Source organism: Dendrobates tinctorius, unplaced genomic scaffold (assembly GCF_039654945.1).
Source record: "Dendrobates tinctorius isolate UK_male_01 unplaced genomic scaffold, ASM3965494v1 ptg000147l, whole genome shotgun sequence".
Taxonomy (NCBI): Eukaryota; Metazoa; Chordata; class Amphibia; order Anura; family Dendrobatidae; genus Dendrobates; species Dendrobates tinctorius.
The window spans coordinates 296,806-324,471 of record NW_027361814.1 but is presented as its reverse complement, the minus strand read 5'-3'; the positions used below and the strand labels follow the sequence as shown (position 1 = coordinate 324,471).

Below are 27,666 nucleotides of genomic sequence, written 5' to 3'. Positions count from 1 at the left end.
CAATGTAAGGCGGTCATACGGTGTTAGTCGGTCCAGGCAGGTGACTCCTGCCCCAAAGAAGAAGAAACAAAAGACTTTGTTAGTCAGTCCCCCCCCTCTCCTTTCAATGTTTCTCAAACTGCCTCCATTTCCATACCTGGTCTACCTTCCCCCAGTACTTTAGTAGCCCCTTCCCCTAGAACCCCTTCCTCAATTTCCAGCCGTTCCTCGTCTCTCCACACCCCCAAAAGGAAAATATTTTTTTTTTTTTTACAAAAAAATAAATGTGCAATTTTTATGTTTCAAAAAAAAAGGTTTGTTTAATGTGTCTTTCGCCGCCTACACACACTGCGGTGTACACACACTGCACCATACATTTGGCGCTTTTGTCAACACATAGCTCCACTACTGACACATGCTTCGCGTGTCAATCTATGAGCTATGTGTAGTCAAAAATTCTAATCTATATGACTTATTTTCCACAACAGTCTCTTCAGTAAGGTAATATAGCACATACTGAATAGAGGATGGAGATGAGTGCAAGGCCTATCTATTGTTACCTTGACTTGTATCCTAAACAGTTAATTGACTATGGTGCGTTTTAACATCATTTAACTTTTGGGATAAAATCCAAGGTTATTCTAGGTAGACTTTGTAATTAACCTCACCCTCTATTCAGTGTATGTTGAAAAACTGAGGAGATGATGTTGAAAATACACGCCATATGTGCAATACCCTGGCCTTTGAAAGTAACTATCACACCTGGCCAGGTGAATACACACGAGTTTTAAACCGCAGTGTTGCTTCAGTCTGCATATATTTCTGTCAGACTGTAGCGATGCTGCAGTTTACCTCTTATGTGTATTCTCCTGACTATGTGTGATAACCTTATGGAGTCTGGATGCGTTGCTTTAGGCGTCCTCACTTGGGTATTCTACAAGTTGTATCAACTTTATTATGTATACATTCTTGAGTTCAAACTGGCCACAGTGATGATAATACAACTAATATCGATAGTCACAGCGTTCTGTATGATACATACTTTGGGATGATACTGCATTCCAAAATGAAGATGTTTTTAATCCTGACAGATGACACAAATATTAGTTGTATTATCTCCACTGTCGCATCACATTGAACTCAAAATGTAAAGATAATAAAGATCATACAACTTGTGTGTATGTATAGTCACCTGGTCAGGAGTACTAGTAAATTCATGATGCACAAAACCCAGCATTGTGAATTCACTCTTACACCTGGCCAGTTGTTTATTGTATTGAAGTGTAAAAAGACAGAGTGCACTCAGTACAGGTATCAACACAGGTTTTTTTAGTAACATACACACGAAAGTAAACTTGGTTACACCATTTGCTCTTGCCAGGCCACCCGTCCTACATCTGAGTTGAAGTAGGCAGCAAATTGGTCCCTCATTTGGCCTACTTCTATTTATGACCTGAGAGGGTGCTGATTAAATTCAGGCAAGGGGTTAGGAGCGGCATCATCGAGTTCAAAATTCAGGTGCTCCCTAACCATCACAAAATTGTGTAGAACCACACAGACCTTCACCACCTCATCCACTGTTTCCAGTTTAAGATTAATGGCTGTGCTGAGAATGCGCCATCTGGAGACAAGTATTCCAAAGGCACACTCTACGGTTCTTGCTCTGGTCAGCCTGTAATTAAAAATTATTTGGTGTGGTCCAGGTCATGGCTGGAGTAGGGCTTGAGGAGGTTTTGGCACATCTGGAATGTCATCACCAACCACTACAAAGGGCTGTGGCGGACCTTCGGTGTTGGGAAGAGGCCGTGGCATGGGAAAATTGAACTGGTTGCCATACAACCTCCGGCCCATGTCAGAGTTCTTAAAAGCCTGGGAGTCATTCCCACGGCCAAATGCACCGATGTCCACTGCAACAAACTTACAGTCTGCATCAGAAATGGCCATGAGAACTGTAGAGAAGTACTTTTTATAGTTATAGTACTCCAACCCTGTTCTTTTGGGTTTTATAATCCGGATGTTTTTCCCATCCACCGCACCTAAACAGTTGGGGAAATTGCAGACTGTCCAGAATCTTTCTGCATGTTCAAGCCACTTTTCCACGGTGGGCAGGGGCAGAAATTCTGGACAGAGAACGTCCCACAAAGCCCAGCAGGTGTCCGCAACTATTCACGACAAGGTGGATATTCCAAGCCAGTACTGGAAGTGCAGTGAAGAGAGGGTCTCTCCAGTAGCCAGGAATCTGCGACACAAAGAAACAACAAAAATTATTATTTCTGCATATTGTTTTTTACCACACCATAAACAAAAAAACTTTAACACAAAAAAAGGGCATTAAAAAATAAATCTTCAGCCTTTTCTTTACTGGCATAAAAATAATGCTGCAGCCTTTGGTTAGGTACATGGCAGATAAAGAATTCAGCAAGCTTTGGAATAGTACATCTGAGAACAGATAAAATTATGCAGGCATTGGTTTTTAAATACTACGTACCGTAATGTGACCAGGAGCCGTTCCTCGGGAGGAATCGCACGACGGAGCTGTGTGTCCTGTCTCCGGATGACATCTTGGACACGACCAAGCAAATACATGAAGCTTTGTTGGGGCATATGTGTAAAGTCCATAAATTTCTCCGGGTTTGCCTGTAGCTCGCTGTAGAGGGTGTGGTACGCTCCACGGCTCTCACGGAGTTCAACAATCGGATGTATCCACAAACGACGGCGCTGCAGTCTTCGCTGTCTCTCTCCCTCCCTTTGTTCATGGCAAGCAACTGCATAAGCCTGAGCCATCCTGATGTCCAGATCCAAGTTGAAGTGAAAACTCTTCCAGCGCAGATCCATGTCGTCAATATAAAAAGCAAGCAAATGTGAAGAATTAAGCTGAAAACAGGGTCTATATAACAAATTCCCATAACACACGCCCACTGCTGTCCAATTGGTGCACTAATTGGTCAAGGATTTTTCCTCCTGTGATTGTGACATCATGCACATAAAAAAAGCAAAACGCATGGAAAAGGCATGCATATGCATGCAAACGCTGCGTTTTTTTTGCCTTAACGCGCACGATGATGCGGAAAAAAAAAGCAGCGTTTACATGCGTTTTGCCACGCGTTTGATTTGTGCACCAAACGCAGTGCAGAAAAACGCTAGTGTGAAACTAGCCTTAGGAGGATATCTGTTTGTGCAGGTCACCATTACTGTGCAGAATTATTAGGCATCTTAATAAAAAACAAATATATACCCATATCACTTGTTTATTTTCACCAGGTAAACCAATATAACACAAAATTTAGAAATAAACATTTCTGACATTCAAAAACAAAAAAAAAAAAAATAAAAAATCAGTGACCAACATAGCCACCTTTCTTTACGATGACACTCAAAAGACTTCCAGCCATTGATTCTGTCAGTTGCTTGATCTGTTTACGATCAACATTGCGTGCCGCAGCCACCACTGCCTCCCAGACACTGTTCGGAGAGGTGTACTGTTTTCCCTCCTTGTAGATCCCACATTTTATTAGGGACCACAGGTTCTCTATGGGGTTCAAATCAGGTGAACAAGGGGGCCATGTCATTTTTTCTTCTTTAAGACCTTTACTGGCCAGCCACGCTGTGGAGTATTTGGATGCATGTGATGGAGCATTGTCCTGCATGAAAATCATGTTTTTCTTGAACAATACTGACTTCTTCCTGTACCACTGCTTGAAGAAGGTGTCTTCCAGAAACTGGCAGTAGGTCTGGGAGTTGAGCTTCGCTCCATCCTCAACCCAAAAAGGTCCCACAAGTTCATCTTTGATGATACCACCCATACCAGTACCCCACCTCCACCTTGCTGGAGTCTGAGTCGGAGTGGAGCTCTCTGCCTTTTACTGATCCAGCCTCGGGCCCATCCATCTGGCCCATCAAGAGTCGCTCTCATTTCATCAGTCCATAAAACCTTAGAAAAATCAGTCTTAAGATATTTCTTGGCCCAGTCTTGATGTTTTAACTTATGTTTCTTGTTGAAAGGTGCTCGTTTTTCAGCCTTCCTTACCTTGGCCATGTCCCCGAGTATGGCACACCTTGTGCTTTTTGATACTCCAGTAACGTTGCAGCTCTGAAATATGGCAAAACTGGTGGCAAATGGCATCTTGGCAGCTTGTCGCTTGATTTTCCTCAATTCATGGGCAGTTATTTTGCGCCTTTTTTTATCAACACGCTTCTTGCGACCCTGTTGGCTATTTGCCATGAATCGCTTGATTGTTCGGTGGTCACGCTTCAAAAGTTTGGCAGTTTCAAGACTGCTGCATCCCTCTGCAAGACATCTCACAATTTTTGACTTCTTCTGACCCATTTTGCAAAAGGAAAGGAAGTTGCCTAATAATTACTCACACCTTATATAGGATGTTGATGTCATTAGACCACGCCCCTCCTCATTACAGAGATGCAAATCATCTAATTTACATAACTGGCAGTTGGCTTTCAAGCCTATACAGCTTGCAGTAGGACAACATGTATAAAAAGGATGATGTGATCAAAATACTCATTTGCCTAATAATTCTGCACACAGTGTACAATCATGGGGAAGACTGCTGACTTAAGAGATGTCCAGAAGGCAGTCACTGACACACTCCACAAGGAGGGTAAGCCACAAAAGGTCATTGCTAAAGAAGCCAGCTGTTCACAGAGTGCTGTATCCAAGCATATTAATGGAAAGCTGAGTGGTAGAAAAAAGTGCACAAGCAACCGGGATAACCGCAGCCTTGAAAGGATTGTTAAGAGGCCATTCAAAAATTTAGGGGAGATTCACAACGAGAGGACTGCTGCTGGAGTTATTGCTTCAAGAGCCACCACACACAGACGTATCCAGGACATGGGCTACAATTATCACATTCCTTGTGTCAAGCCACTCATGACCAATAGACAACGCATGAAACATCTTACCTGGGCCAAGGAGAAAAAGATCTGGACTGTTGTAAGTGTTCCAAGGTGTTTTCAGGTGAAAGTAAATTTCGCATTTCATTTTGAAATCCAGGTCCCAGAGTCTGGAGGAAGAGTGGAGAGGCCACAATCCAAGCTGCTGGAGGTCTCGTGTGAAGTTTCCACAATCAGTGATGGTTTGGGGAGCCATGTCATCTGCTGGTGTAGGTCCACTATTTTATCAAGACCAGTCAGCGCAGCCATCTACCAGGAAATTTTAGAGCACTTCATGCTTCCCTCCGCCGACAAGCTTTGTGGAGATGGAAATGTCATTCTCCAGCAGGACTTGGCCCCTGTCCACACTGTCAAAAGCACCAATACCTGGTTTGCAAACAACAGTATCCCTGTGGTTGATTGGCAGCAAACTCACCTGACATTAACCCCATAGAGAATCTATGGAGTATTGTCAAGAGGAAGATGAGAGACACCAGACCGAACAATGCAGACGAGCTGAAGGCTGCTATCAAAGCAACGTGGGCTTCCATAACCCCTCAGCAGTGCCACAGGCTGATCGCCTCCATGCCACGCAGCATTGATGCAGTAATTGATGCCAAAGGAGCCCGACCAAGTATTGAGTGCATTTACTGAACATACATTTCTGTAGGACAACATTTTGGATTTTTAAATCATTTTTTAAGCTGGTGTTATAAAGTATTCTAATTTCCTGAGATAATGACTTTTGGGTTTTCATTGGCTGTAAGCCATAATCATCAACATTAACAGAAATAAACACGTGAAATAGATCACTCTGTAATCAATCACTCTATAGAATATAGGAGTTTCACTTTTTGTATTGAACTGAAATAAATGAACTTTTTGATGATATTCTAATTCTGTGAGAAGCACTTGTATGCTAGTGATCTAATAATGTCTATTTTGCAGCATTTGCTTCTATAAAATACATCAGGTAGGCTTGGTATATGCAATATTGTATTTTTACTGTAAATGTTCAGCCCTATGTTTTGTTGTTTAACTTTTTTCCTATAGGCCCTACTTACCTTGTGATATAAATAAAATATTTCTATTTTGGGCATAAGATACTCTCATCTTAGGGATTTTTCATCCCCCATTATTTTGTAGTTTTATCCACCTGAGAGCTGTATGATATACGCGAGAAGACCCTGATTCCAGCGATGTGTCGCATACTTTACTGCAGGTTTGATTAAAAACTTTTTTTATCTGCTACATATCTAGCAGTTCTCTAAATGTTGAGCCCTGTATAACCTCGCCCACACCACCGATTGGCGGCTTTCTGTGTCAATTGTGCATAACCAGAAATCTGCCAGTGATGAGGGCATGATGGGGCTACCTAGCAGTAGGTTTACTATTCCCGTAGTGATAATCTCCTGCTAAAAAAAACAGTGTACATATACATATTACATATTCATTTTTATTAGGATATTTTATTAATGGGAATCTATAACCAGGTTTTTGCTACTCCTTCTGACAGCAGCATGAGGTAGGGGCAGAGACCCTGATTCAAGCAAAATGTCACTTACTGGGCTGCTTGATGTTATTTTGATACAATCACTACTTTAATCGGCTGCAGATCTGACAGTTCATTGAAAGTTGAGCTCTGTAATTCCCGGCCCATACCACTGATTGGCTGCTCTATGCCTATGTACACAAAAAAGCCGCGAATCAATACTGGGGGCGGGTAAGACTACCTGGCAGCAGGTTTACTAGTCCTCTAGTGATAATCTCCTGCTAACAAAACAGTGATTTTATCAAGACTACAGCAGGCAGCCCAATAAGTGATATATCGCTGGAATCAGGATCTCTGTATCTACATTATGCTGCTCTTAGGCTGTGTGCACACGCTGCGGATTAGGTGCGGATTCATCCGCGCGGATTTTGTAAAATCCGCAGGTCAAAATACCTGCGGTTTTACCTGCGGATTGCTCTGCGGTTTTGCCCTGCGGTTTTTCATCTCCTCAATGGAGGAGATGGCAAACCGCAGGAGAATCCGCAGAAAGAATTGACATGTCAATTCTTTCTGCGGATTGAAAACCGCAGATAATCCGCGCGGAAAATTCCGCACCGTCTGCACTGCAGTTTTTGATTCCCATAGGGAATCATGGTACTGTACACCACAGGAAAAACTGCTGCGGTTCCGCAGCGGCCAAAACCGCTGCGGAACCGCAGCAAAATCCGCAGCGTGTGCACACAGCCTAAGATTAGGTGGCAAAATTCTGGTGGTGAATTACCTGTCAGGCCACGCAAAGCTGCTACCAAACATAAAAAAGTGGTAGATATTAAAATGCAGCCATCTAAACAAAGCCTGACGTTTCCTATTCCAGAATAGGATCATTCCAAAGCAGAATGTGCACTTGGAAGCAAATCTTGGATTTTTTTTTGTGTATCTCATGCAACAGACAACGAACGACACAAAAGGATTGTTACTTAGGAAGAATGGGTGGCGTATCTAATGGGGTAATAGATGATCGTCAACTCCAAAACTAAAAGCGAGACCACAGAAAGCGGAATTAACCCCCCCCTCTAAATTCAAGAATTAACACAGCAAAAAAGACAACAGTATTTCAGTGCCCTGGCAGGTAAATACTGTTGCCCTTTATTGGTGAGTTAATTAACATTAATCAACTCCCACAGGAGGAGAGAAAGACGTTTTAGGCCGAGTTCTCACGTAGCGGAGGATTTTTTGGCAGAAAATCTGCTGTGTTTAACAGTGCAAGCGATGTGGATCGGATTTTATGAAGACGTATGCTCACTGTGAAGTTTTTCCAATTTATGTTACTGTGAGAGCCTGAGAAAAATGACTGCCTCTAGGACTGAAAGCCGGAGACGGTCGGGAGGACTAAAGTTCAACTCTTCCTGGCAGCCAGGTGTTCAGCACTGCGGCCACATGGCTTTAGAACGCTAGTAACCTGCAGATTAACCCCATATCTGCAGGTCAATAGCGTTTTTTGACATGATAGTTTTCCTTTAAAGGCTAGGTTTCCCTCCATAAAGAATTATTTCTGCTGTTTATTTGCTTCCTGAATGCAAAGTTAAGCAACTTTCTAAATAGTCTTCATTAAATATGTTCTTCCGTTTTACTGCTGCAATGATTGTATCTCCTTTAGCCGAGTGGTCTGGAAAAATGTTATAAATTCATCAGCGCTCCTGACAGATCCTTCTGCTCCTCCCTTCTCTTAGTGTTAGAGGTAGCAGAAGGGAGGCGGAGAGGATTGTACACATATATGCAGTGGTGAGGGGAGAAAGTATCTCAGGGAGGACATACAAAGTCTATAGAAAAGGAGGAAAGTATCTTGAGCGCAAATAAGTGCAGGATAGAAGCCGCTTTTTCAGCTTTGTGCAGCCAAGTTCTAAGGCACCCGAATATGTAACAAGTGGGTAACACCATCTATGATACATTTATGGCATATATTATAGTTTATTTGTTAAAAAAAAAATACTTTAATGAGGTTGATCAAACCGTTTGAAAAGCGGTGTATTGCGGCACCTACTCTTGTGATTATTGCAGCACAAATTAAAATCTGAGTGTAAGGCTACTTTCACACATCCGGTGTGTGGGGGTCCGGCGGCGTGCGGCGAAAAGCCGGGCCGCCGGATCCGGCCTGCAGCCGTGACACCGGATGTGTGTGCGGCGAGATGATACGGCTCGGACATTATTAAAGGAGCCGCAGGACAGAGGCAGCCAATGAGACAGCTGCTGAAAGGGAGGTGAGGGGAGGAGAGGATAGGAGAGGGGAGGGGAGGAGAGGGGAGGGGGGTGGAGAGAGAGAGACATGGGGGGTTAACATTAGTGTCCAGGCAAGAGAATCTCTCTCTCTTGCTGGGCACTTGTGGGGTTAACCCCACAGAGAGATCTCTCTCTCTCACCCAGACACTGTGAGTGTTAACCCGACAAGTGCCCAGCGAGAGAGATCTCTCACAAGTGTCCGGGTGACAGAGAGAGAGATCTCTCTCTCTCGCCGGGCACTTGTGGGGTTAACATTCACAGAGTCCGGGCATGCGCTGTGGAAAAAGCCGGTCCGGCGCTGCAAAAAAACGTTACATGGAACGTTTTTTCCAGACGCCGGACAGGCTGTTTTTGCCGGATCAGGCAAAAACCGGATACGCCGCATAGGTATCCGGCGCGATGCGGCAATAATGAAACTGAATGGGGGAAAAACCGGATCCGGTGGCAACCGGCGCCGGATCCGGTTTTTACACTTTTCGCCGCATCGCGCCTGATGCTGAAAACCGGATGTGTGAAAGAGGCCTAAGCTGGACACCAGACAACTGAGCGTATACGGGTGTACGCCAATAAATGAAGGAATCAATTGCTGTCCAAAAACAGAGAAAAAGGTGGCACTCACCATCCGATAAAACATTCCTTTATTTAGTCCATGACACAGGTACAGCGGGAGAGGAGCGGATACCTTCTGTGGACGACAGCCGTTTCGCGCTGGCGGCGCTTCAAGGGCTCTCTCTATTTTATCAGATGGTAAGTGCCACCTTTTTTTTCCCCCTCTGTTTTTGGACTACTTTAATGAGATTTCCTGCTAAATATTCTTTTACAAGCCTGATGAATTGAGATTGTCACATGGTCTGGAAGTCCTACAAAGTGGAGGAAAGGTGATTAGGAATCAGCCCTATATTAGACAGGTAGAGCAGCTCTCACATTGGGGGTAGAGAGGCTCAGCGTCCGTCCATTCAGCACTGCATGAAAATATACAGCTGAAGGAAGCTTTTCCCGGGAAGATTCAACTATTTGCTGTACCTGCGGCAGCTAGCTGAAAAAGGTTTTGAGACAGGCCCTTTAAAATAGTTTTTTGCATTTATTATGTCATCCTTATAGTTTGTAGTTCAGCGGTACAGTAGGGTCAGTGTGGTTTTACGTTTTTACATGCAAACCGAGTACATCCATCTCTATGGAGACCATTTTATTGCTTGTTCTTAAGACGACATTTAATATTTCAGTGATACATTTTCGTCGTCCGCGTGACTTCCGAGTCATCCAACCATAAAACCTGGCACATCACCGTCAGTCTGCTGCTTGGGTCTGCAAGGGGTCAATACACAAAACCAATCTGTTTTTCTCACCAGGCCAAATATCCGTGTAAACAAGTATATAAACCCTCGACATGCGACAATACTTTATGAACTGGAACATATTTCAGAAACACAAAAGAATAAATCAGAATAAATGTATCGCTGTGTCTTGGTTTATCGAGTTCTTGAAAAGAACTGAGCCCTGCACGGCCGGAGGCTCGCACAATACACCTAAAGCAGATCCATCACCTCTCCTGGCATGTCCGATTTAGGAAATCATCACAATTGTGAACTCTCTCTCCTTAAGATGTTATCCGAGCATGCTCAGGTGCTAAGCGAGTGACTTTGGCGTGCTCGAAAAATATATTCAAGTCCCTGCGCCTACATGTCTGGTGGCTACTAGAAAATTCCCTGCATGTGTTGCGGCTGTCGAGCAGTCGCAAGAGATGCAGCCGCGGGGACTCAAACATATTTTTCGAGCACGTCTCAGACACTCGGTTAGAACCCTAGCATGCTCCGAAAAATCTTATCCGAGCACGTTCGTTCATCACTAGTGACAGGTCCTATTTAAAAGTGTTTTTTTATGAAACAAAGTGCAAGAACTATTGTTACAGATAATAAACATGTCTATAGTAATTCATTATCAAATTACATTTCTGCCCACATTAATGTTCCGGCACACGCAATTTTTCTCATCCTGCAACTGCAGATATGCGGCGTGTCAATGTCTTTGGCATGTCCCCTGGAAAAAAAGAAAAGTCTACAAATAATCTCTTAAAAGCGGAAGAAAACTAAAGGCTGTCTAGTGCCACATACTGGAGTTCTTGATCTTAGAATATTGACCTTTTAAAATGTTATTCCCATCATCATAGAAGGATACATTCGGATAGAGCTTGTAAAAACAAGCACTTTTCCAGTTTACTGCTGGTTAAAATTTGCAGATGTCATTGAGATATTAACACTTTAGTTTACAGCTTGCTGCTAAAAGACCACCACTGCTGTCTAGCTTGTAAGCACTTCCCTGAAGCGAGCAGCGATTGAGAGGTAATCGAACTCTCCAGCGATCCTCGTCAGCTTCAAATTAGTGCTTAGAATCTCAACACAAAAGAGCTTGTAAACACTGCGCATGTTCTACTTTCTAGCAGTGGTGGTCGGTCTCCAAGACGATGAGCTGTAAACAAAGCAAAAGTATTAAAAACGTCTACAAATTAAGGGGTAAATAACAAAAGTGCTCATATTTAGCAGCACTATCCGAAAATACCCTTTTATGAAGATGGAAATAAACCTTGAGCTTCACCACCACTTAGGATATAAAACCAAACTAGAATCTGGCTGGGTTAAAGAGACTCCTTCATCCTCTCTTATGCATGCATGCATCCAGCTCCTGTGTCCTGCGGTCTGTGCATGCGTCTTCCTCATAGGCAATTATACAGACCTATTCCTTGATGACCTCCCGTCTTACTCACAAGGAATTAGGAGCATCCTAGAAATGTCACCAGTCAATGAGACATTATCTAAGCACAGCTGGCTGTATCAGGTAACTGGCAGCGAGAACGCAATGAGGAGGCAGCATCCAGGATGCACTCATAGTTCTCATCCAGCCTATATTACAGACAGAGAAACTCCCACAAGAGAATAATCTGAAACTTGGATCAGACTGAAAACTGCATATCAAGGGGTCTAAAAATAAATGACACTAACCACTAGTAAATGTAAAATATATTTTTTTCCTCCTCAGAGCTGAGAGGAAGAAATCCTTGGGTTGAAGTGTGGCCATGCTGTATCTTTGTTGGTTATCAGAGAAGAACCTGAAAACCCACCTCTTCAAGAAAGCCTACAGCCTGCAATGATCTCCGCTGCCTCCTCACCACTACCGGTGATATCACCTCAACCAACACCGGAACTGCTGCAACCCCCAACCTACTGTCTCCTTCCCCACCATCCTGTAGCATATAAGCCCGAAAGGGCAGGGTCCTCTCCCCTCTGTGTCAGTCTGTCATTGTAAGTTTGTTTACTCTAAGTGATATCTGTAGTTTGTATGTAACCCCTTCTCATGTACAGCACCATGGAATCAATGGTGCTATATAAATAATAAAAATAATAATAAAGCGCGCCATAGTGCGGCTCAGCAGCTCACTATCAATCAGAGAAGATGCTGAATATTCAGTGACTGGGATTACTCTGCATTGCCAATGAGACCGGGCAGAGAGGAGAGCTGAGAATTAGAGCATGCATGTCCACCTCAGCATAGTCAGGAATGTGGCCGCAGTAGAGGGCAGAATGCTCAAGCAGTAGGTGGCACTAGAATAGCTCTATTAAGGCTCATTCACACGTCAGTATTTGGTCAGTATTTTACATCAGTGTTTGTATGCCAAACCAGGAATGGAACTTACCGAGAAAAAAAATATAATTGAAAGACTGACTCCTGTTCTTTGTTTTGGAGACACTCCTGGTTTTTGGCATACAAATACTGCTGAAATACTGATCAAAAATACTGATGTGTGAATGAGGCCTTAAAGAGCTCTTTTTATCGGACTACATTTGGGGCTTTGTTTTACAATCTTCTTCGTGGGAGTGGACCTTGGATACAGCAGGAAGGCAGCCCATGTACATACAAAATGACTGCATGCAGATCATACAAGAGTGCTGCTTTTTTATGAAAGCCTTGATACATGTGGGGGATTAATATATATATATACATATATATATACATACACACACACACACAGACAGTACAGACCAAGAGTTTGGGCACACCTTCTCATTCAAAGAGTTTTCTTTATTTTCATGACTATGAAAATTGTAGATTCACTCTGAAGGCATCAAAACTATGAATTAACACATGTAGAATTATATAATTAACAAAAAAGTGTGAAACAACTGAAAATACCTCTTGAAGCTCATCAAGAGAATGCCAAGAGTGTGCAAAGCAGTAATCAAAGCAAAAGGTGGCTACTTTGAAGAACCTAGAATATAAGACATATTTTCAGTTGTTTCACACTTTTTTGTTAATTATATAACTTCACATGTGTTAATTCATAGTTTTGATGCCTTCAGAGTGAATCTACAATTTTCAGTCATGAAAATAAAGAAAACTCTTTGAATGAGAAGGTGTGTCCAAACTTTTGGTCTGACTCATCAGGCCATATGTGTAAGGTATAAACCTGTAGAATTCCAACATAAACATGTAACAGTATGGATCCGACATGTGAATGGCTGCAAGGTCAGATGAGAAAACAGCGTACACACAAAACCTTCCAGAATAGACATTTTGCCTCTGCTGACATCACAATAGGTCGTTGGCCCGTGGCCGGACGTTCTGGCTGAGCAGTGTAGATCCCACACAGAACCTTCCTGAACGCGCCGAGGCTTTCTCTATTGTACAACAAAAGACTCGTCCTTCACAATATGAACACAAACAAGCCAGGAGTCGGCAGAGTGGTGTGTTCTATATGCTTCAGAGCAGCGCTCACCAACATGCGTTTCTACAACTGCTGCAAAACTACAACTCCCGCAAAACTACAACTCCCAGCAAACCCTTACAACCGCAGGCTGCTCTGGTACTGACCATAGTTATGATACCATAATTGCCCATGAAAATGACCGATCTGCTCAGCCTCCCATGTGTATTAGATACTTGTAAAATATCAGGTGCAGTCATATAAGCGTTAAGCGGACATCCAGCTAAAAGGTGTAGACGGCATTAGTATAGCGGAAGCAGAAGTAGTTGCTAACTGGCACCAGATACCGTAGCTTTGCAGGGGAAATCTCACCCATTTTACCTCGTACTGGGGAGCCGGCATTGCCTGGATCTGCGGGGATGGCATCAGACGGACGTGGACCAATCAGGCCAGGAGAGCATATTCAGGGGCGTAAATATAATGTGTGCAGAGGTTACAATCGCACCCGGGACCTGGGGCCTAGGGGGCCCAAAAGGTCATACGAAATGACCATTATGATTAAAAATCTGCGTTGAGGGCCCAGTTGGAGGTTTTACATTGGGGACCACGAGCTTGAAGTTACGCCATGTGATCACAATATAACCACATACCGACAGCCAATTTGAATTTTGTTTTTAAGGACGTTATGGGGTCTTATTGTGAAGTGTCACTTTTTTTTATGGTACACTATAAGTTTGGGTGTACAGGACTGGAGTAAGCTCTAATCCCAGCCATTGAATCTATTCATTGCCCTGTTCAAGAAAGAGTGCAGTAGAATGACGACAGGAGGCTTTGATCATCTCATTCCTCCTTGTGCTTTGGGGACCTAGAAAAGACCCTAAAGAAGTCTTCTGTACACCAAGCTGGCTGTGAGGGAGCTGCACACTGAAGGAATGTAAATACACATTACAAGGAGGCAATCCCTTTATGAAATTATAAAAAAATGGGAAACAAGACATTAAAAAAGGAAATTAAAAAAAAAGAAAGAAAAGAAAATAATAAAAGTGACAGAAAGAGACATTACAAAAATGTAGACAACTTGGACAAGTGCAAGAGTTGCCTGCTATTCCAGTCCTGGACCAGAACAGTGCCTGCAGCGATTTTTTTTATCATTGGTCCATATTACTCATGCACACTATCAAAGGTTAAAGAAGTTCTCCGGGCACAAAATAAAATTCTGCGGCGATATCGCACATGGCACACTGTCAGGATTCAGTCCTGTGGCACAGGCGGCCATTACTTGGCCTCAAGTTTGCAATTTGCATGCAACTGCAGGCTAACGGGGATTCAGTTTGCTTGACGCACTGTCAGGATTCTGCTATGTGACCAAAATTATAGTCATCTCTGAAGGAGGTCCAAATTAAAGATTTCTCCAAGAGGTGTCAATTCTCCAACCTAAAATTATGCCTTGAACAGCCAACTCAATGCAAAACAATGAAGTAATGGCTGCGAAAAAAATAAAAGGAAAATACGTAGCTGATATTTAAAAGGGTTTGTCCAGCTCTGCTCACAAGCACAATGATGGAGGCAAGCATGAGATGATGAAGCTGTGTTAGCAGGTAATTGCTGGGACACTTGTATGATCGGCAGGTATCATGCAATGGGAGGTGAGCAGCCTCCCACAGAGGCTCAGTGGTTAGCACTGCTTTGCAGCGCTGGGCTCCTGCGTTCAAATCCCACCAAGAACGACATCTGCAAGGAGTTTGTATGTTCTTCCCGTGTTTGCATGGGATTCCTTCTACAATCCAAATAAGGAATGAGGATTGTGAGCCTCGATGGGGACAGTTTTGAAGTCTTTAAAGAACCACAGAATATGATGGCAAAGCATAATAATAATGACACGTGATGAGCAGCCATGGATAACAGGAGTGCACAGTAAAGAGCTAACATGCAAGCACTACAGAACAGGGCGACAAATGCAAACCTCATCTTATATAGGTCTCATATACAGACACCATTGACTACATATACCAGCTCTACCTCATAGCTGATATTGGGGAAAACAAATGCATCTTCCGTGAATAGCAGCTTAACAAGCCGGCTGGATGGGTGCCACCGTGACCAGTCAATACCGTCTCACAATGATCTGAAGTTTTGCTTCCAGGACTGGAAGTTTTTTTCTTTTCTTTTTTTGCAATCTCAAATGAAGAGATTGATTTTAAAAGTAGTCAGTGATCGCGGCTGCGGGGAAGCATTGAAGTGTCAGGGATGAGGCAGGAGGAGGCGAGGGAGGAGGATGAAGGGGGCCTTCCTGTACCGAGTGCTGGGGGAATAGGCGCGCCTTACAGGCCCATTCCAATGGGATGAGCCACAGCAGCGCTCTCACACACAGCGCCTGGAGCAGGAGGGGGACCAGCTGCTGCCAAATCATTATGGTAGATGCACATTGCCACACCAAGCCACTTCCTATTGTGACATGTTACAAAGAAATAAGGCCTCTGGAATTACAGTAAACGCTCAGACCTGGCGTTACACTACCTGCGGTTCCTTAAAGCGGATCTGTCATGTAGGGGCTAAGTAGGCCTGGCCCAAATTACACAGTTCCTGTATTCAGAGCATCTGGATCTGCGTCGTCGCACCGACCCAACATCTGCACGCTGCAACAAGGGACACTGAGGGTCCCTCAGGGCGCAGCTGGGATTCTGGCGCTTCTTGAAAGTAGCAGCAACTTTCAGAAACCTAGTGCAAGTTCTCTTGCTTACTGTTAATGGTCACTCGGTTTCGGCACAAATCGCACCGCTAGCTCCGTAGGACCGTACCCAAAAAAGTGGAGCGCCACAGCACCGTGTGCTGCGGGACAGCCATGTCTATAGCTAGTGATCTGCATGCGGATTGCCAGAGGACATCCAACACATTTAGGGTATGTGCACACGCTGCGGATTCAGCTGTGGGTTTTTCTGCGCGGAACCGCAGGTAAAGTGACCTGCGGTTGTCCTGCGGTTTTGCCCAGCGGTTTCACACCTCTACTATGTTAAAGGTGTAAAACCGCTGCGGAAACCGCACAAACAATTGACATGCTGCGGTTTGTAAACCGCAGCAAAACCGCGCGGAAAAAAAACGCACCGTCAGCACAGCGTTTTTGAAACCCCATAGGGTTTCATTGTACTGTACTTGGTCAGCGGAACTGCTGCGTTTCCGCAGGGCCAAAACCACTGCGGAAACGCAGCAGAATCCGCACCGTGTGCACATAGCCTTAAAAATATTTGTGTAGCAGTCACAATACACAATCGTTAGATGTGATGTCGCACTGCAACATTGTAATTTCCCGTTTGGTCCCAGCCTATGTCCGGTCTTACACATCCATGTGTCACAGTCCAAGTACAGACCACCATGCATGGACTGGTCGTAGGGTGTCCCAACCCGAGTGCCTATGAAGCAGTTGGGTTCAGCAGCCAGTATCACGGATGTGTGAACCCAGGCTTAAACATGCAATACTGTTCAGAAGAGGACTGCACCGATCATTGGCAGGGGCTATGTGAATTTAGAGGAGCCCACAATGGGGAACCAGCCTCCATTACAATGCTCGTTTGACGACGGCTTGTGTTAACAGAGAGCAATCACACAAAAAATAAGAAAGTGGCCTATCTGCCTGGTGACTGGATTGCTCATACTGTTGATACTTAAAATCATTGATCTCAGCAGCACATCGTCCTGTGTAAACAGGTGATGTGCTGCCGATAATACGACATTCTATGTGCACAGAACCAGCGCTGTGGAGTCAGTAACCCAAACCTCCGACTCCTCAATTTCCCTAACTCCGACTCCACAGGTCTGGTCACTACGGAGCATGAACATAAAGTGAGAGACAGATTCAGCCCAACTAAAAGCCAAGATCCTTAGATCAGGAAGAGAACTGACATTTATAAGACATTTCAGAACCCAAATTATTATGAAAAAAATATACAGCACATCCTGTGTTGTACTACTGTACCCAATTTATTATAGATTTTTGGAGTAGGTCCATTTATACCGACTCCACAGGCCTGCAGAGAACACTCATGCACATGGGCTTGTGGTCTCGGCTGAGTATATGGTGGCTGTGGTCCAACCATTTAATTGTGCCCTTACAGTCACAACATGACGACCCAGGTACTTCTTTAGATGCTCCACTTATTTCAATGGAGAAGTAATGAGAGATGCAAAAGATTTTCCACCACTTGCACAGTACTACGGGAAACGCGTTAGAGAGGAACAATTGTGGGAAGCTCCATTTGGTTCTGAAACGAGCGCTATACAATGTCCCTACAATTTATATAGAATCGGTAAGAACCCACACATGATATGCAACTTACAAATGGAATTTGAAAAGTCAGCTCATCTCAAATTATGTTCTTAAAGTTGCAAAACTCTTGTTAAGTCACATTTTTCTGCAGTTTCACAAAAAAAACTTCTAAGATTTAGGAAATGTTCAATTCTTTGGTTTTGCCTTTTGAAGGCAATGAGGAAATAGGCAGATCACATGGTTTAAAAAACACAGCATGTCCTGCATCATTTCCTGCTATGTAACATCTTCCTGTATTATTTGTAAGGTGCGTTTCCCTTTAAGACACTGATCATTTGCACACCCGCTGCCCAATACCTGGAGCTTGCCTTCTCCAGACCAGAGGCAGGCACATGAAGGCGCTGACATGACCACTAACAAATGAAGCCGTGCCCACGCAATAAATCCTCTTTACATTTCTTTCTTTTGAAAAGCTAACGCTTTGGTAGAACAAGTGACTCAGCGCAGACTGGCAGATTACTCACATGGACTTCCCATATACACAGGGCTGAAAACCCCACAGTCCTACAAGAACGGTGCATCCCGGTACACAGCAACGTGCGGTGTCGGTCCTGGACTTTCTGCATTTAAAACGCAGCGCCGGGAAACTGACTTTTTTTCTGTCTTGAAATTAGAAGTGGAAAGTATACACTAAAAAGAGGCAACAAAATAGAATTCCTGAATAAATTAGTCAAAGATCCAGATAAGTGAATTTTTTAAAGTGAATTTGCGCCAGGAAAAATGTCAAGTGGGGTGCCATGGCACTTGGTCTTGCAATCAGCAGGGGTCATATGTGTCACATCCTCACATATCAGACATCATAGAAAAGTCTGATGAGAAAACCCCTTTTTAGGGGTTTCCATGCGGAAATAGACAGGCGGCTTTGATTTTTAGATCCCACGGTGTGCCAAATTTTTCTTGCGACTTTTCACAAAATATTTTAAGCACTTCACATGCGGATTTGGCTGCGGATTTTCGCCAAAGAAAACAGATTTGGGTGGATTTAACCTTACATAACTTTTTCTACTCAATTTTTCTGGAAGAATGTGAGGAATTAAAGCCATTTCCCATCTTAGTGATGAAAAGTGGTTTTATACTTGACGTGTATGGTCACCATTACTGATGAGCGAGTATACTCGCTGCTCAGGTTTTCCCGAGTATGCTCGGGTGACCTCCGAGTATTTTGGCGTGCTCGGAGATTTAGTTTTCTCGTCTTACCTGCATGATTTGTGACTTGTAGACAGGCTGAATACGTGTGGGGATTCCCTAACAGGCATTCCACACATATATTCAAGCTGTCTAGCAGCCGCAAATCATGCAGATGAGGCGACGAAAACAATCTCCAAGCACGCCAAAATACTCAGAGACCACCCGAGCAACGAGTATACTCGCTGATCACTAATCACCATACCTGGTGCCCTCCCTTTGCCTCGTCTGCTGAGACTAACCTCACAGTCCGCTTTTGTCCAAGATGGTTGTAGCAGTGGTGTAAGGACTCAGAACCACATATCCACAGCACAGGAACAGCAGGGGCGGCGAGGTTCACACTTAGCACTGTGCTTCCATGCCGCTGAGCAAGCCAAGCTGAACGCATAGGGACTGGAAGGCACTGGGTAGGGGAGCCACACGAGACAAATGTACGTCACTTTTTAATAACAGGGAGGAGGGGTGCTTTAAATAGTTTAAAAGGGGATTTCTCATCTAGTCTTCAGCATCACATCACTCTCTGGGCTCCAAGCTTCTGGCTTGATGAGCTGCAGCGCACTTTTAATTTATTGACAGTTTCAACCAGTGGCATCATGACTCCGGCGACCCGATCTATGCGCTCTTCAATGCCACAAGCAGAGCGATACAGGGAGCGTCAGAGCAGCGCTTACAAACTCTATAGCCAACAGCCTGGAAACACTGACCTACTTGCCACCACTCATAGCTTACTAGCCACCTCTGCAATCTAAGCAACAAGAGGTAAACTATATAATATAAAATCTCAATTCTCTAGAACAATGAGGATTGTTTAATAAGAAACAAAATGCAAATTTGCTCATTGTTACAAGCACTATGCAAGTGAATATTTTAGGATCATGAGAAAACAACTTCACATCTTGCAACATGAAATTCAAATTGCACTACGAAGCTCGGGGTGGTATCATACAACCAAATTTATAATTCTCTCTGCGCCCTAAACCTTTAACATTACACTGAAGTCCCAGACGTGAACACTGACACATTATAATGTATATTTTCACTAAATAACACAACTGGGGAAGTTTCCAAAAACTAGGGCAAATGTTTAAAAAAAAAAAAAAAAAAAAAAAAAAAAAAAAAAAAAGTAGTTGTCCATTGTAGCCGGATTCCAGCTCTGAAACATATGTCACCCTGCCGCGCTCAGTTTTCAAACTGCAGTTCTGAGTGTCAATATATGTTGCAGATGTGACCAGCAGAGCACTGTGACCGCAACATGCAGGTTTCCAAGGTTTGGAACCAGTAGGATTTTTTTTGTAACTTGCTCGTCTTATTCACGGTTTCTTGTGGGCCTCAACACAACCCCAATCACCTGCATTACAGCGCTATATAGGAGGGAATTACTATTTGAGTGATTCTTTATCAATACATCATTCTAAATGGTGCGTTCATCCACAATAGTGAAATACACTAACGGTCTGGCCACATCTGGTGAAGATGCCGAAGATATTCTGTGCGGATTTGCGTAAATCTGCAGAATACTGCACCAGATACGTGGATCAGATTTTAAAACTGTAGTCTACAATTTTAACAGGAGTATTATTTTTAGGATAGGTCATCATTATATTGTTGTGGTGTCTAACTCCTACCAGCCCGCCGCCATAGAGCAGCAGCAAGCAGATGTGCGGCTCCACTGCAGGAGGCACACGTGCCCCACTCCACTGCACCTGCTTCATTATTTGCACCATTCCATATGCTCACCTTAGGCCAGTCTCACACATCTGTGTTTTCAGGTCCGATATGTGAGCTGGTCGCTAATCTTCTGAACCGAACTACATAACCTCATAGGCAGATATTAGGCTGTTGAGATCAGGTCAGGAGACCTGAAGATAGTTTATACATCACGATCCATATTTGGCCTGTGAAATATAGACGTGTAAAACCAGTCTTACATATAACGGTGCCTGTGCCATGTATTGATCCCCTACTAAATGCGTATTGATAGCCAAAAGGAAAACCTCTTTAGAAAAAGCTCAAAATGTTTCTGCACGGCAACTGACCAGCGTCTGGATCCTAAACTCTGCAGTCTGTCAATTTATGGTGCACGATATGCGCAGAAAATCCTGCTCGTTAGACCTCATTCAGACACATTTTTCAGGGTGGGGGTTTGCCCTTTCAAAGAAAAAAAAAAGCATAAATCATCAAAGCGCTGGATCTAATTGTCAACCATTTTTGGTCCATGCATTCGTTTTCACCATCCTTCTCGCATGCAAAAAGAAAAATTCCGAGATTATTCTCTCCATAAGGGCAGGTGCAGACAAGCAGATTTTTGGTCCGAATGCAATCTGACGAAACATTGGATCGCACCCAGACCAATGTTATGCTATGGGGCTATGCATGTTTGATTATTTTATAGGAAAAACAGAAAGAAAACGCTGCGCTCAAGCTTGATCCTATATTTGGATCGCACTTGGCCATGCAAGTCAATGAATGAGTGTGAAAAATCGGACTGCAGTCAAATGACATTTCCGCAGTATCACAGAATTCAGAAGACGGAGACATTTTTTCCTATATCTTCTCATCCGAGAGAATCGGATCACAAAAATCTCTGATCAGAGTGTCAATCACATAATCGGCCCGATTCACTCAGCTGAGAGAATCTACGGCCCTTAAATAGTTAAAAAACTGACATGTGCTGTCCACTTTATTCAAGGATCCATTGCCGAGTAGGAACTGTGGTTTGGATCAAACCCCGACGTCTCTTTTTATTTGGCGGTCTGACAATCACCCCTGCTGATCGCGGCTGCTAAAGTTAGGGCTGCATGGCGAAACGCGATGTGCGACAGCAGCTCTCAGACAAAGCTTGCACACAAAAACTGAGCAATTTGCCGTGTCCAAGTTGCACACGCGTAACTTGCACCGATGTCAATGGCAAGAGAGTCACGTGCAACTTGTGTCAGAAAATCCAACACATATAGAAACATTCTGGACTCTGAATTGCAATCCTGGGAGGTCAAAACGTGAGAGTTAAAGTTGTTAGATGCGATGTTGCAATGCTGTCGCTGTATAATCATAGCCTCAGGTGGTTTAATGTCCTGTTTACACAGGCCGATCAGAATTCCATGTGCACAGAAGGCCGGTGAGTACGATCGCTTTGTCCCTATGCAGTATTGCGCTATTGGCAGCACACCGCCAGTTTACACCGGACAATGCGCTGCCGGTAACGATCTTCACGCCGCCATGTTTGGTCCAAACACAAAGTTTTGCTTGTTCATCAGATGATTACTAGGATGTTCACACAAGCTTTCTAAAAAAAAGGCTTGTTCCCACTGGGTTTTAGATTTTTGCAACTGTCAAAAATATTGAGGTTTTCAAGTGAAAATGGTTTCAGGAAACACAGGAGTTTTTATTAGGCTACGGTCACATGACACATTCGCTCCAATTACGGTGATCAGACTTTCTCAGATGGGAGAAGACGAAAAAGAAAACGTCTCCATCTTCTCCTGTCAGTCCGTGAAAACCAAACTGCACTCAGACGTCATCCGAGTGCAATCCAACGGTATCCGCGGACTCACTGAGTGTGACCCAAATATCGGATGCAGATCGTGCATGCTGCGATCCTTTCCTCGGACTCGGTTCAGTGAAGACAAAAATCCGCCGTATGCACAGGCCCCACAGAGTAACATTGGTCCGAGCGCGAATCGATGTTTCGTCAGATCGCACGAGGACCAAAAACACAGTCGTCTGTACCTGGCCTCACACTCTATCATTATAGTTTGTTTTTTGTAAATTTTTTTTTTTTTTTCAGCGTTTGAACCTTTTTTTTCCTTTTGCATTCTTTGGGACCATTTTTTTTTTTACATCTGCTAATCGATTAATAAAGCAATAATCATAATCTTTTTATTATAAGGGAAACCACCAACAAAACAATCCAAAAGATTCCCAGGCCGTTTCCAGGGTTTTTTTTTTTTTTTTTAACTCTTCCCTATTGTACAGTCCAGAAAAAAAAAAGAGAACGATAACATCTGGAGAATGGTCCCCGCTCGCTTCTTTTAACCGCTTGGCATTTTTCGACACCTGAAGCGGTTAAAAAGACGCCAGAGTCCTTTTTTCCTGCACGAAGAATTAGGAAAAGTCTTTTGAGAGCCCTTTTCCGGCCCATAGTGTGAACGTACCGCGACGAGCGCTCCGATCTGATCACCGTCACGCTCATTTTCAGGTAAAATTCCATAAATAAACGAGTTTTTGTGGTGGATTGATAGCATTTAGCGCGGGCTGCTCCGTATATAGTGCAGGATATCAGCCACATGTGGACTGGACACAGGAAACAGGAGAGGGACACAAGTTGTGGCCCAGTGCAGAAGTGCAACCCCCCCCCAATCGGGCAGAGCACATGCTGGGAGTTGTGGTCCCCCAGTGCACCCCCCCTCCCCCCCAATCAGGCAGAGCACATGCTGGGAGTTGTGGCCCAGTGCAGAAGTGCAACCCCCCCCCAATCGGGCAGAGCACATGCTGGGAGTTGTGGTCCCCCAGTGCACCCCCCCTCCCCCCCAATCGGGCAGAGCACATGCTGGGAGTTGTGGTCCCCCAGTGCACCCCCCCTATCGGGCAGAGCACATGCTGGGAGTTGTGGTCCCCCAGTGCACCCCCCCTATCGGGCAGAGCACATGCTGGGAGTTGTGGTCCCCCAGTGCACCCCCCCTCCCCCCCAATCGGGCAGAGCACATGCTGGGAGTTGTGGTCCCCCAGTGCACCCCCCCTCCCCCCCAATCGGGCAGAGCACATGCTGGGAGTTGTGGTCCCCCAGTGCACCCCCCCTCCCCCCCAATCGGGCAGAGCACATGCTGGGAGTTGTGGTCCCCCAGTGCACCCCCCCTCCCCCCCAATCGGGCAGAGCACATGCTGGGAGTTGTGGTCCCCCAGTGCACCCCCCCTCCCCCCCAATCGGGCAGAGCACATGCTGGGAGTTGTGGTCCCCCAGTGCACCCCCCCTCCCCCCCAATCGGGCAGAGCACATGCTGGGAGTTGTGGTCCCCCAGTGCACCCCCCCTCCCCCCCAATCAGGCAGAGCACATGCTGAAGGTTGTGGTCCCCCAGTGCACCCCCCCCAATCAGGCAGAGCACATGCTGGGAGTTGTGGTCCCCCAGTGCACCCCCCACAATCAGGCAGAGCACATGCTGGGAGTTGTGGTCCCCCAGTGCACCCCCCCCCCAATCAGGCAGAGCACATGCTGGGAGTTGTGGTCCCCCAGTGCACCCCCCACAATCAGGCAGAGCACATGCTGGGAGTTGTGGTCCCCCAGTGCACCCCCCCCCAATCAGGCAGAGCACATGCTGGGAGTTGTGGTCCCCCAGTGCACCCCCCCCCAATCAGGCAGAGCACATGCTGGGAGTTGTGGTCCCCCAGTGCACCCCCCCCCCAATCAGGCAGAGCCCATGCTGGGAGTTGTGGTCCCCCAGTGCTCCCCCCTGCAGCAGCCCCACTTCCTGCACTTACCCACTCCATACTTCTCCTCTTTCTTGGTGGGCACCCAGCGGGTCATGGTGCTTGCTGCTCCCCCAGGTCCTGAGCTCAGGGTCGGGCAGCCGTCATCGGTGCAGGGCGGGGAGGGGCAGATAAATCCTAAAGTAACAGTGGAAAGTAACTCCTGGTAACAACAAGGAGGGAAGAGCTGGGGATGGACACTCTGTAACTTTGTGAGGAGAAGGGAGGTGCTGCTGACAGCCCAGCCCTGGCCGGCGTGTCAGGGATTTCCTGGAGGTAGCTCCTCCCCTAGCTGTGAGAAGAATGGCTGCAGTACACAGGGAAGGTGTGGAGGAGACTGCGCTCAGGCCGCCATTGCCCGGCCTCCTCCTCCTCCTCTCGGAACAAGGGAAGAGAGAGAACTTTGTTGGGGTCACGTGTTTCAACGTGACGTCACCACCTCTGGGACGGCAGAAGCGGGACATCATACGAACCAATAGAAGAGCAGCTTTTATTTTTTATTTAACCCGTGTTAAATAAGAGGCAAAAACTGATTGGTCGCTATGGGACACCGAAACATGTTGGTTTTGTTTTGTTTCTAGCGACCTATCAGAGAACAGTTTTCATTGTATAATCTGTGCTGGGAAAATGAAAGCTAAATGGTTATTGGTTGTTATTTGCGTTTATAGTACCTAGTTAACCAATCAGTGAGCAGTGTGTTTTTTTTCTTTGCATTAGTGGAGAATGAGAACTGAACGGTGATTGGTTCTGATAGCATTTGAGCTATATCAACCAATCAGTTGCCTTGCTTTTGTGTTAGTGGAAAAAAAATGAAAGCTGATTGGTTGCTGTAGTAGACCCAAAAGCTAGTGCATTGTCTCATTGCACCCTATCAATGATCAGCTTCTAGAAGTAGAAAATGAGAGCTGAAAGCTGATTGGATGCTGCAGAAATATTTGCAAAACACCACTGCTGTCAATCAGAGACTGACTTACATTTCGGGTCGGTTAATGACAGATGACCAATCAAAAAGCAGCTTTCAGTTTATAGCCTAAGGCCTCATTCAGGTGACCATTTTTCACGTACACATGTCCTATGATAGTCTATGGGGCTTTATGGCGGCAAAAAAAAAAAGTGTCATAAATCAAACTTGCCCATTCAGAGAATGAAGGCAGTGGTGGTGCAGCGTGTACATTGCTTATCCATTCTATCAGGGCTAAAGGTGCCCCTTTATGTCGATCACCATGACTCCCAGTAACCAGACTGTGGGTCCACAATGTAAAGCGTGCAGTAAAGCTCAGTCCTTGGTCCTTTGGTACCCTGTACGTAGCATTGGTGGTTATGACAAGGGCACCCCAGCTGGTAGCGTCCCTGGTACCCACACATGGAGATCGTCAGGAGGTGCGTAACGTCACTGGCTGCTAGGCACGGTGTCCTGTAGGAGACCCAAAATTCATAAAAGAAGTACTCACCCTGCCGGGAGGCGATCGTTTCAGGCACTAATTGCCTCACTGCCAATCATTCCAAGTATGTTGATAGGCACCTACAAGGATGTGTGCTACATTTACCAGCCTATCTAAAAGATACCTGTCACGTGTTACAAATTCTGGAGTCTATTAAATGGAAAAGGCAGTATATTTTGGGAACATTAATTATCACATCACTGTACATGGTGAATGATCAGCAAAAAAGGTTGATCTTTTTTGCACAAAATAGATAAATATGCAAATATGCAAGCTGAATTTATTATGGAAAGTATTCTATTTATCCAAATGCATAATTATTTCATCTATGAGCACCCGTTTTACCTGCGAACATGAGGAACAGCCATGGGGAGCAGGTTTGCCCACAGTTGTGAAGAACCCATCGTTTTTGACAAAGGCGGCGTACGGGCAGGCCTGGTCCTACGGCGTCAATTAATTGACAATGTTTTATTCAGATGGGAAGGGTACCAAGATTCACTGCTGAACGTTCTTGATTAAATCAATCAAAATGACTAGGGTTTGGAATTCATCCCCCATATTCAGTACTGAAAGAGTGAATTTCCCAGATCTCACTATTCTTGTGAGTCGGGATTGTTTAGCTACTAAGGGCTATAAAAAAAAAAAATGGAATATTTGTATTCACATAACCAGTTGTTATCTTCCTTCATGGCTTACTAATATCTCTAAAGTTCTATTTCTATTTACCCGAATCGCCAAAACTGCACCCTTATGCTGATAATGCATACCAAGCTGAATGAAAGGCAGCTGAAATAGCTCAGAGAGTGAGTTGTATTGAAGCTGAACAGAGGTATGTTTCATGGTGAAAGTGTTTAAAACTACTTTAGCTGCTAACTGCCTGCAATACCGAGACTGTTAAGACTGTCACATATACTTTGTTCTATTGTGCTGAAGAAAGGACTGTTTATGTGATCCATTTGTGCTGAAGAAAGGCTGATTTCATTTTACCTGCACATGGGGTAAGTGACATAGCGAATCAGAAGAACTGTACTACATTTCTAATTGCAGGTATTTGCTAATATTATTATTACACCTACTACGTATTGGGATAGGATCTTGAAGATGGGAATACGCCTTTAATGCTTTTTGCTGAGTAATCTGTTGTGGGAACACATTTGAATATTCCAATGTATCCAGATAGAACCTCTGTCATACTCATTCACTGTAATGAGGGTCCAAAAGGTGAAACTCAGGACTCCCATTCAACTGTCTCCATTGGGGGGGGGGAATAGTCAACTTTTTTGTTGGGACACCAAAGTTTGCTGGACTATGCTATTGTGTTCTATGAAAAAAAGATGAACACTCCCTGAGAAGCTTGTAAACTGGAGTCCAAAGTTTCATCTCTCGGACTCCACTAGTCTAAAGTGAATGGTAACGCCGGGGGGGTACATTTGATCACCATTTTTGGGTATAAAACACCACCCCCAGACGGAATGTACAGCGAGATCCCAACGTCAGTGTCCAACGTCCTTATTTTTTCTCCCCCTTTTTTTCCGGTCCATGAATCATTATTCCCATGTTATTATTTATATTTCACTATCCAGACGAAATTGAAATAACTGAGAACTCATATTCTCAGAGGTAATAATGTTTGCTCTTTATTGCTTACTTTGCATTTTTAGGAGATGGTCATGAATATCTGCTTTGCAATTTGGTGGAGTGAGCTGAGAATGTGAATGAGAGAAAAATAAAACAAAAGTAGAGAGAGGTTTTTTGTGGATGTTTACAAAAGCAAAATATCTGGGAAAGATATATGCAAAATGTCTGTTCATCATTACCGCCGAGGCCGCGTTCCCACGTGCTAAATACACAATAAAAATCTCTGATTCTTGTATTTTTTATGCGGGTTCCCCTGTGTTTGATTCATTTTTGGTGCACATTTAAAGC

The 27,666-nt window shown here is 44.5% G+C and overlaps 1 protein-coding gene across 1 annotated transcript in view; it reads right to left on the bottom strand.

The window, feature by feature from the left end:
• The window catches only part of DOCK1 (dedicator of cytokinesis 1), a 495,500-nt gene extending 470,846 nt beyond the window's left edge, over positions 1 to 24,654 (bottom strand). The window contains exon 1 of the mRNA XM_073546335.1: positions 24,311 to 24,654. Within this exon, the coding sequence (XP_073402436.1) occupies positions 24,311 to 24,356 (46 nt within the window). The 5' untranslated portion in view covers positions 24,357 to 24,654. The remainder of the gene's footprint in view (positions 1 to 24,310) is intronic.
• Between the last annotated feature and the right edge of the window lie 3,012 nt (positions 24,655 to 27,666).